Raw genomic sequence first — 10,880 nt, forward strand, 5'->3', positions numbered from 1 at the left:
GCTGGGTCATTTGAGGTTTTCTTCATTTTGTATCTTAGTAAAATATTGTAATAAAGCAAGGATTTTTAAAATGTAATGAACCTAAACAAACAAATAACAGCCACTATAACATTCGCTTATGTCCCTGTCCAGTTAGGGATTCATTATGTCCCACAAAAAATAAACCGAACTGAACTGAAACAAAAGAAGAGGGAAGTAAGTGCCTATGCATTGCACGTGCAAATGTAATTTTCCAATTTTTAAATAATACATAGATGCAAAGTATGTACTAAGGTTTTTAATTGTTTTGAAAAATAGATTTGTTCTATATTTAATTCAGCACACAACACAAAGTCATGGCAGATCAAAATAAATTAACATCACAAGAGTCAACAATTGCACAAGGTAATAAATAAAATGTATAAATATTATGAATCAAAAACATCCAAGCCTGAAATAAAAACAGTTAATAAAATATGGCACATGCAAAACACATAGCTGACAAATTGTTCACAAATAAATAAAGCAAAAGAATAAATTAGCAGTTACCCAATAAATAAAAAGTTGTCAAAACATTTGCGGTCATTTTGTATTCATATCAGTTTGACTGATGGATTTGAAGGGTTTTGATTAATTCACACTTTCAATGCAACAGCTGATTCAGTGTTTAGAAGTCAATCTCTCTCATGTCAGTTGGTGTCCCAGGTCTTTCGTTTTCCACCTCTTCATCTTTCTCCATGGGGCCCTGCTGATGCCCACTCCTCAGCCGCTGGCGGAGGGCATACTCAATCATCTCGCTATAGCACTGCAGCACTGCCTAGGATGCAAGGCAAGAAAATAAATGATCTTTGACATGAATGCACGTCTCTTCCCGCATTTGGCATGACTATGAAACAATCAGGTCCCTCAAAGCACAAGTATTCATAGTCTCTAAAAATCTATCAATCATGCAACTCCCACCCTTTACCAAAACTAAAACTCCAAATTTAAATCAAATAAAATCAACTAAACTGGTCTGTTTGTGTCCTTCAACTTTGCATTTGTACTCACCAGGTCAGTCTGGCACAGCTCTGCCAGTGCTTCAGTCATAAGAGCCAGCTGGGAGGGGCCCCTGTTGCTGAGACCTCTCAGGGCACAGTTCAGTGATGCTGCAGCAACAAGTGACGGTGGAGCTCCCAGAAAACGGGAGTCACAGACACACATGGTAGACAGTGTGTCGCTGTGCCGCCGCAGGGTGGAGAGCCACTCCCCCTCAGACTCACCGGTGTCTCCGGCTCCTCTCTGCTCCACAGAAGCAAGAAAATGTGGGAGGAAGTCCTGAGGAGTCACTGCTGCTGTGTCCCATCGGAGGGTAGCGAGGATGACACGCTCCATTTCCTGATGAAGGAAAAAAGGAAAAATATGAGTCAGAAATTGCTGTGTGATGGTAAAACATAGAGATGTATGATATTAATAGAACAGATGTTTGTTGTAATAACAACAGCTTATTTGTTGTCTTTTCCTGATCTAATTTATGTTCTGTGATACAATCTTCAAAAGCTGAATAAAGTCACCATTGAAGTGTTCAGTCAAAAAAGTTGATATGTGCTTTTTGGTCAGACAACAGAAAAATAATCAGTTATTTTTATAATTGAGTCATTGTTTCAGTCATTTATCAAGCAAATGTGGTGGGAAAAAAGCTACAATTTCAAGAGATTCCAGCTTCTCTAATCAGTATTTGCTGCTTCCTTTTTTCATATATCACAGTAGATTCAAATCCTCTGGGGTTTGAAATTTTGTACAGAGAAAACAATTGATAATTAATTACATTTCATAGATCATATGATTATTTCATTAACTGAAAAAACAAGTGTCAAATTAACAGATAATTTAAAAAAAATATCATTATAGCTGCAGCCCTAACTGTTTTGTGTGATCCCTATGCATCCTTTTGGGCCCTGGTACCTTGTGAGCCATTTGCATTTATGACACAATTTAGAATTAAGTATTCAATTTACATCAAACTTTTCTGAAGAGTTTCAATCAAATATATTGTAAGTATTAGAAAAACCTGTAATTAAACTAGTACTTGTAGCCCTATTGGATTGTATATTAAACTAGATTTCTGAAGAAATGACATTGAAAGAGCTGATATGCTGCCAAAAAGATGCTGAGAAGTTGTTGAATGTTGAAATGTTAGTGCTTTTAAAAATATAAAAATGGAGCCAAATGAAAGAAAAGGTGACAAAAAGAAAATTGTAAAAAGAAATAAAGGGAGATGGATGGTACTGTATATTAAATTAGTTTTCAGTGGCCTGTCCTTCTGTTGGCTGTGTTGCTATGGGATCACCATCATCAACAGAAACAAACCCAATAAGAGTTTTAGTTATCCAGATATTTCCAGTTTCGTTTCCCTTTAGACACTATCTTATATTACTTTACTGCCACATACTATAACATTTAGGCTATATTTGAATGATTAAACATCATAAAAATCTGATTAAAGGTGGTGATGCTTTTGTGGGTCTAAAGCAGGACAGGTAAACTCTTGTACTATAGGATTATTTTGCTTTAAATAAAAGCAATCAGCTTTGTCCAGAATTAGCTGACCCTGCTTTTATTCCACTACAGAGCTGATTGCAAGGTTTACACACCACCAGGTGACTGACTCACCCGCAGGTTTGAGGGCTGGAAGCTGTACTCGGCTGCAGCACAGAGAGTGTCAGCAGTGACACTGTCACACTCTGTGAGTTTAGAGGCGATGAGGATGCAGCCAGCGGCCAGGCAGTACGGTGACGCAGGTAGAGACAAAGAGGCAGACAGGAACCTGTCCATCAGGGAGACAGACAGAGGAAACACTGCCTCATCACAGCCACAATCACAGCACACCTGGAGATGACACAGAGATGTGAGACAGCTGCGGTGACGACATAACTCATCCAATACCATGAGGAAAAGGAAGAAACTTGAGCATGAGAGAGTTTATACCTCTAGGGCCCATTTGGTGAGCTCCTCCCTTTGCTCTGGATCCCGCTGGATGAGGGTGATGTAGAATATGGAGGGCATGTACCTCTCCTCCACGTGAAGCAGCCTCTGGATCACTCGATGGCCCGACACGGTTGGGTCCCATGCAGCTCGCACCTGAGATGAGCCCATGTTGTGGCCCTGAGCTGGTGCCTTAGTCTGACCCTGGTCCTGACTCTGGTCGTCTTCCGCCTCCTCACACCACAGAGACACAGACACGCCTCTGTCCATCTGCACAGTCTGGTGTATAACTTGTTAACATCCAATTGAAACTACGCAGCTACAGTGGCGTCGCCTCTGTCACCTCAGATGCTGTGCAGGTAACTGGAAGCTGCAATATTCCTGCAGATCCTCCTTTTTGTCCTTGTTAAAATTCGGACTTTGTCTTCATATGGTGCACTGTTGAATATCACACCTCAGCTATCGCCACTGAGTTTTATAGGCAGCAGGGAGGGGGAGAGAGAGAGCGAGAGAAGGAGGGAGTGGTTGAGAGGGGAGTTTAAGGGGGCAGGGACCCTGGTGAGTGACAAAAAAATAAGAAAACAACAATATGGTGTGTGCAACAAATGCGTCAACAGGTGGGTAGAGGGAGAAAGATGGAGAGCAAGGGAAGAGAGGGAGGCAGGGGAGGAGGAAAGACAGACAAGAGAGGGAGTGGCCCGCAGGGACAGCGCAACAGCTTGTCTTCGACAGTGAAAGAGAGAAGCGAGAAAAAGAAAAGACTGCGAGGGGTGAGAGGCAGAGAGAGAGCGAGAGGAGAGAAAAGGTCACCTCCAGACTCTGACAATGGGAATGGATGACAAAAGGATGATGGTGTTTGTTTACAACATGAGGAGGCAGGAAATACCTCAAACACAGGAGAGATGTTAAATCCTGCCTGCTGTTAGATAAACATCCTTTGAGATATTAGAAGATAGAAAAAAGCATGCAGATGTAACGTAGAGTTAAAGTAATTTAATCAACTATTCAACTGACAGAAAATCAGTCAGCAACAATTCTTATATTTGATGTATCATTAAAAAAATATTCCAGCATCTTAATTATGAAAGATATATCTTTGTGTTTTGAGCTGTTTAAAGATGCCGTGTTGAGCTCTGTTATGTATTTTCCTACTTTTTGTAAATCAAATACCAAAAGTAGTACACACTACCAAAAACATGTACAATACAAGTCATATGTTTTAAAACACCCCCATTTGTTCAGTTTTTATTGACATTTAAGCAGTGACCAGCACAGTGTCTACTCTCCAGGTGAAGAGTGAAAGTAACGTACTAGTGCAACACGTATGGGAACTTCTGTCATGGTCTATCTGAACAATATTTGATTTCATCTGTAGAAAGATGCCACAAATGTGTTTGCTTGTTGAATTAATGGAGGTGACCCCAAACATTTGACTCTTAGTGTAGATGCTGGATGCAAACAAAAAAAAATGGACAGATTAATTGATAAAACATTATTATAATTATTATCGCCACCTTACTCTTTGTTTTATTTAAAGGAATTACAAGCCTGGAAGTTTGTGAACAACTTGTTTAAACCCTGTTTCTGAGACTTGTGTGGCCTACAGAAAATATATAATAAATGCCACAGCCTCTAAAGGTACATTAATCTTGTATTTTATTTACTATGGGTGATTTAATTGTCATGGAGAGAAGAAACTACAATAAAAGTAGGTTTCAATAATATTTTTTCTTTCTGTAAATGTGTTAATCAAACGGTTTGGCTCAGCCTGCTCGCTCTCTCTCTGTTCTTTGAGGATTGTCATTGTCAAAGCAACCTGTGGCTCGGCGGCCTCCCCTCCCTGCGCCTGTGGCAATCTGCTGCTCATGTTTAAAGAGCAGCGCAGCCACCGGGGAGGGCCAGGCGAGGTATGTGCAGCAGACAGTGGAGCTGGGCAGGTCAATGAGCCGTATTGTCTCCCTTTACAAATCAGTGTCAGACGACAGCGCCTGGCCTTCTGCCTGCTGCTGGCTCCTCACACACTTTTCACACACTCCCCGGGGACTCCTCTGACCATCACAATGGGGTCGCACTCACCAGTGGAGAATACAGATTGTATTTGACACACTCATTACAGGTGGCTTTTCACACATTAAGGCTTCAGTGGCAGCTCCTGTTTCAAATTGGAGCTAAATGGACGGCCACACTGACACCACAGTCACTAGGACTTGATCTCAGCTAAGCATCAATAATTCATAGTCTATTCAGTGTGGAGGTGATGACCATTTATTACTAACTACAACTAAAAGTAGATTTACAATCATGTATACAACATAAAAAGTAATTTAAACAATGTTTTAAAATAAATCAATTCGATTCAACATGGGCCTATCAGATCTGCTTCACTTGGCATGATATTTGTTTAGGAATTGTAGAAAAAAAGAGAAAAGAATTAAATTAATTTACCGTGATTTAACTCAAACAGGCATCACTGTACAGAAAGGATGCTCTCATATTTGATCAGACACAAACAGTGGAGGAGGAAGGATTCAGATCCAGCAATACTCCGGTGTAAAAATACTACGTTACTAACAGTCTTGCACCAAAAAGTGTCACTTTACCTAAGGTACATTAAGTAATATTTTACTAATGAATATTTAATTAAACAATAGAAAATATATTTAGAATGCAGAACAATGTCCAATGTAAGTGTTATAATATTTTATATTTGGCTGAGGTGGAGTGAATTCTATTTTATTTACAGCATCTGTAAAACTATCATATTTTATATGCTTGTCAAATCTTAACCCCTAAAGTACCTATAAATATAGCTGTCAAATAACATGAACAGTAAAATCTTTGCCTATTAACTGTAGTTGAGTATAAAAAGTATAAAAGGGAAATATTCAAATATATTACAAGTACTTCAAATTTGTAGCTACTGTTAAGTACAGCACTTGAGTGAATGTGATTAGTTACTTCAGAGTGATAATGAGCTGTCAGTGGCAGTGAACACAGGCAGATATACTACACACTAACATTAGAGGGAACAAAACAACTATATCTCACATTTCACAAAGGGAAATCCTGTTGTGTTAATACTGTACAGTATTGTGAATTTGATCTGGTCTCGCTGTAGCGGTGAGGATCCAGTGAGTGAAGAGCAGAACAACTGTAGCAGCAGCAGGTTTTGCAGGCTGACATACAGGAACTCTGTCTCAGTATAAACTAGAATTCATCCATCTACTATCTAGACCGCTTATCCTGAATAGGGTCACAGGCGCCTGGAGCCAATCCCAGCTGACTTTGGGCAAGAGGCGGGGTCCACCCTAGACAGGTCGCCAGTCTATTACATGGCTTATATAACTAGAATCCTTGCTTTTAAATAAAACACATTTAAGTTAGCCCCCAGCCTGTGGGGTCCATGGATGAACAAGTGTTGACATGTAGATTAATGTGCTGATACTGTGGTTTGCAGCTTAAGAAAGACATTTGTCTGCTCACAGATATTGACTAGTTTTCAAAATCACTGGAAGAGCACCATTTTCTTAAAATGATCTAAACAATGAATTCACCTTATAGAGCTGGAAGACTCCATAGGAGTGAAATGAGAGCATTTTGGCTGGTTTTATACAGTATGTGTCTACGTTCCTCTTCACCAGTTCAATAGTATTTCATATAGGCAGCAAATTACTGATGAGTTTTTGAAATAAAATAAATAAAACCCACACAAGTAATGTGAGATTGATAAGTGGCAAAGTGTTTCCAAAATATAAAGTGACAACCAGCCAAAATTTCGACTAAGTAATATTGAAACCTGCAAAATTCTCATACAAAAACACACCTAGACAATTGTGAAGTCACGTTCCTGGTCTTGAAAACCAAACTCAAGGCTTGACTCTCAAACACAGAGGGCATTATTTATCAGCCACATCATCAACTTTTCTAAGACCCCCAGCACAATGGCAACATGAAGACAGTATAATCCTCTGACACTTGGTTGACTGCAGCATTAGTGAGAGAATATGGGGTTTAAAGCTTTCAACAAGGCTTTCGCCAATAAAACAGGCTTTAAGAGGGGTTGAAAACAGATTGAGTTTGAATGAAGGGCTGAGTAAGTTTGGCTCTGCCAGTCAAGTGAGGTCAGGATGGGGTTGACGAAGAGAGAGAGAGACTGTGTGTGTGTGTGGTGATGTCAAAGTGACAGATCGGTCCGCCTGTTTAAGCACCCCTACTAAATTCATACATCGCAGCTGTATTCAAACAACATGGATCGAGGGGGAGAGAGACAGCGATGAGCCAAAGGAGGAGGGCAGCGGGTCCTGAGAAGAGGGTGTGGTTTCCCGCCCCTCATTTTCCAGCTCATTTCCCAGGACAGTGGAGAACAGAGGCCCCATTTTTCCCCCTCTCGGCCATTTAACTAATACAGACACCTGCTGGCCAGTGGGGGTGAGGGGCGGGGGGCAAAGTTTCACCAGTTCACGAGTTAAGACACTAGATAAACAAATAGTTGTTAATGAATAATCAGTTTCAGTTTGATCTCAAAATGTTGAACACGTTCAAATGTTCTCCTTTATGAAACAAAAGTTTTAAAAGCCACTAAATATGATGTGTGTTGTTTAGCTTAGACTGTATGGACACTGGTGTTTCTAGCTGAAAGAAAGTACACCTGCCATTGGTGTTTAAGTACTCAGAGATTAGCCTCAGGGTGCAAAATATAATAGTAACAGTGAGAATCCAGTCTGTCAAAGCTATACTGAAAGTACTGGGTATCTAATCACACATGCTGCTATTTCTACAGTCATGCAACTTGACATTTAATGTTTTATCTATAGATGCATTTGATTTGCCTTTGTGTATAAAAATGTGCTATATAAGTAAACTCCTTGCCTTTTGCTTTTCAACATTTAAATACTGTTAGGGAACAAATCACATCTTGGAGTGTAATGTAACTAAGTATATTTACTCAACTACTACTATTAACTTAAGTACAATTCTACAGTTCAGTTTAATTCTATTGCATTTCAGAGAAACATTGTATTTTTTTTACTTTGCTGCTTTTATTTAACAACTTAAGAAAATTAAGACTTGGCACACAAAACCTGTGATCAGTTTACCGGTGGGCAGAATAACTACTCAGATCCTTCATTTATGTGAAGTACCCATATACTAATGTAAAAAAAATATTCCTGCATTCAAAGTTTACTGAAGTAAAAGTATGTGAGTTTTATCAGCAAAATGAACTTAAAGTATTAAAAGTACTGCACTTTGCCCCTGTGATTGATGTATTATAATATTTGTTATTATTAGAACGTTAATCATGATGCATCAGTGCTTCAGCAGCACTTTACTGCTATAGCTGCTCGAGGTGGAGCTTGTTTTAACTGCTTTATATAGTCGGTTGGTCCAGTTCTGTGGTTCTCAACGTTTGGGTTGAGCAAAATCTCAGGGGAAGAGGGGACAGGAAAGAAAAGGAAGGACAGTCCTGCTACATATATCTATATTTGAAATATTGTATAACTGTACATCTTTAGGCCTCAGGTATTTGAAACAAAAGATTCCACCAGACACTTCTTTGTAGGATGACCACAAGCATAAAAGCTTGGGAATCACTGGTTTAATGTTTAACAATGGATTGTATTTTATAATCTTATCATGTTTTTATGCCAAGTCCTAATCTGTAATGTGTCTAAAACTCTCAAATAAATTTTGTGGGGTAAAAGTATTAGCCTCTAAAATGTAGTGGAGTAGAAGCACAGAGTAGCATATAATAAAAAGTACAAGAACCTCAAAACTGCTAGCTGTGATCACACTGGCCAAAGGAATAAGGGAAAGGATATGTTTCAACCCTTTATTTGATGTGGGTAAAAATGTTATGGCATTATAGAGATAACCATCACACCACATGTAGAACTTATAAGGCATGCAAAAACCTTGCATAGGGTTGGAATGGCATCACAGGTTATAACAAGATGATGCCATTGAGTTTATACTTCATCTTCTTTCCTTTTCAGGAGCAGCAGCGAGGGGACAGGAGGGAAACTTAAACCAAACTCATTTCAACAGAAGTGACGGAGATGAACACAGTTATTAAATAACCATTAAAATAGCAGCATCACAAGGTGGATGGAGAGTACAAATTATGGGAGTGCACATGCAAACAAGTGACAAGATCTCAGTGAAAGGGAGACGGACAGAAGGAGGAAAGTACGACTATAGTGTTTACATTAAAAGACAAATGCCTCAGCAACACCCCCCGTCTCTGACAAACTGGGTCATATGCAACTGACCAATACATTTAAGGATAAGTGGGAACACTGTTAGAAGCAGCAGCAGCACCTGCTGGGGACAGTCCAAGGAGATGTTGTGTCTCATTGGCTTGGGAGTCTGGGCTGCTCTCCTCAGAACTGGAGGGGACGTAGAGACCCAGAACCTGCTGCACCTTCAGTGGAAGCTCCTGAGGATGGAACAGAAGAAGAGGAGGCATCAACAGGTGGTGCAAAAGGTATAAGAATAAGAGTTTGAATAATACACAGCAGCGTTTGAATAAGCCGTGAAGTCAAATTCAAGTTCTTCCATCACTTGAGAATTTGCTCCCTCGTTTGTGCTGACATTGTTTTCTAATAAGATAAGCAGTTTCCTAAAATAAAATAAAAAAAATTGCTGATGGATTTCACATTGCAAAACAGATTTTTAAATGATCCCAGCTTCTCAAATAGGACAATTTGGCTCTTGTCTTTTTCTTAACATTATATAGTAAAGTGAACCTTTGGCTTCTGGGCTGTTTGTTGGACCAAACAAGATTAGAAAACTGCGATGGGCATTGTTGAGATAATAATCTGCAAATACCTTGCACTGAATCAGCTGCAGGTAGATGGCCTCTGCTCCACAGAGAACGCTTTGCAGGTCCAGTCTCATTGTCAGCTCGTTGATGTGCTGCAGATCATTCACAACGAAAAACATGACATTGCAAATGAAAATGTGTGCATTTATACACAAAACTGCTAGAATTATATCTCACATACACAAACACACACACACCTTCAGAATAGTGTTGAAATCGTGGTCTGAGCCAATCAGCTCTCCTCTCTGGGACTGGAGGATTGAACAGGCAATCAACAGGTGGAAGTTGTCACATGGCAGACGACTCCAGAGGACCTGAGCAAGAAAACACCTTGTTACAACATGCCATGTTTTGCTAGATAAGAAATGCTACTGCAGTGTTGTCAGTTGTATTATATGTTTCAGTTAGGTTTCACAATAACAGTTACATCTTTTTTAATCAAGAAGATCCCTCAATAATTATCAAACCATCTAGGTTTAAAGGAGTGAAGCGAGCCTGACTGTTTATCTCACTGACTGTACTTCAGCTTTTATCAATCATAAACACATTCATGCATAAAGGTAAATGCAGTTATGGTGCACTGACCTCCCACAGAGTGAGGATGTCCTCGAAGGAAAACTCTCGCTTGAACCAGATGAGCAGCCAGCGGAAACAGAAGCAGAGAGAGCCGCTGTCCTGTGAGTCTGAGGGATGAAAGGAATATGTTTTTTCAGTTTAGTGATGCACAACGGAAGAAGAATGAGCAACACTGAAAGTTACATGTAAGGCACATTTTACTCCCCCAAATCCTGGAAATACATAAATTCCAGTTTATCTCTCATTTAATGCATATTTTCATGCTTATGAGGCATTCATGGTGTGCACCCCATCTCCAGATACTTTTATACATAAAAATTAATAGATTCTAAATAATGTAACCTAGAGGTTACATTATTTAGAATAGCCTCTCATTTGCTTTATACTTGTTTCTGCCCTACTTTCTTGGTGCACGATTCTAAGAACTTCTGCTTCAAGTGCTCAGCTCTGTCTCTGGGTGTGTTAGGGTTTAACTTAAAAGAATCCTGTCAGACTGGATGGATCTTAGCTGACTAACCCAGGAAATCACATAGCTCTG

General features: G+C 39.6%; 2 protein-coding genes across 2 annotated transcripts in view; both read right to left on the reverse strand.

The window, feature by feature from the left end:
- Window positions 1-472: 472 nt before the first annotated feature.
- On the reverse strand, window positions 473-3,144 carry ccndx (cyclin Dx). The gene is made up of 4 exons (XM_020605392.1): window positions 2,947-3,144; window positions 2,632-2,847; window positions 1,030-1,356; window positions 473-796 (listed from the first exon to the last, which is right to left on the reverse strand). The coding sequence occupies exons 1-4, from the start codon at window positions 3,112-3,114 to the stop codon at window positions 647-649; spliced, it is 861 nt and encodes a 286-aa protein (XP_020461048.1). The 5' UTR covers window positions 3,115-3,144; the 3' UTR covers window positions 473-646.
- A 6,057-nt stretch (window positions 3,145-9,201) lies between these two features.
- Window positions 9,202-10,880, reverse strand: part of tbc1d17 (TBC1 domain family, member 17) — a 6,302-nt gene continuing 4,623 nt past the window's right edge. Inside the window, 5 exon segments of the mRNA XM_020605384.1 lie at window positions 9,202-9,379; window positions 9,772-9,858; window positions 9,964-10,080; window positions 10,352-10,449; window positions 10,860-10,880. The exon segment at window positions 10,860-10,880 is cut by the window's right edge and continues 14 nt beyond it. Coding sequence (XP_020461040.1) covers window positions 9,221-9,379; window positions 9,772-9,858; window positions 9,964-10,080; window positions 10,352-10,449; window positions 10,860-10,880 — 482 coding nt within the window. The 3' untranslated portion in view covers window positions 9,202-9,220.

The sequence above is a fragment of the Monopterus albus genome, unplaced genomic scaffold (genome assembly GCF_001952655.1).
Source record: "Monopterus albus unplaced genomic scaffold, M_albus_1.0 scaffold70.1, whole genome shotgun sequence".
In the NCBI taxonomy this organism is placed as follows: domain Eukaryota; kingdom Metazoa; phylum Chordata; class Actinopteri; order Synbranchiformes; family Synbranchidae; genus Monopterus; species Monopterus albus.

Coding starts and splice junctions, on each gene's coding strand:
- ccndx (XM_020605392.1), bottom strand. CDS start 3,114: ATGGGCTCATCTCAGGTGCGAGCTGCATGGGACCCAACCGTGTCGGGC. Junction 1,357..2,631: donor TCCAGCCCTCAAACCTGCGG/GTGAGTCAGTCA, acceptor TTCCTTCATCAG/GAAATGGAGCGTGTCATCCT. Junction 797..1,029: donor AGCTGTGCCAGACTGACCTG/GTGAGTACAAAT, acceptor CTTGCATCCTAG/GCAGTGCTGCAGTGCTATAG.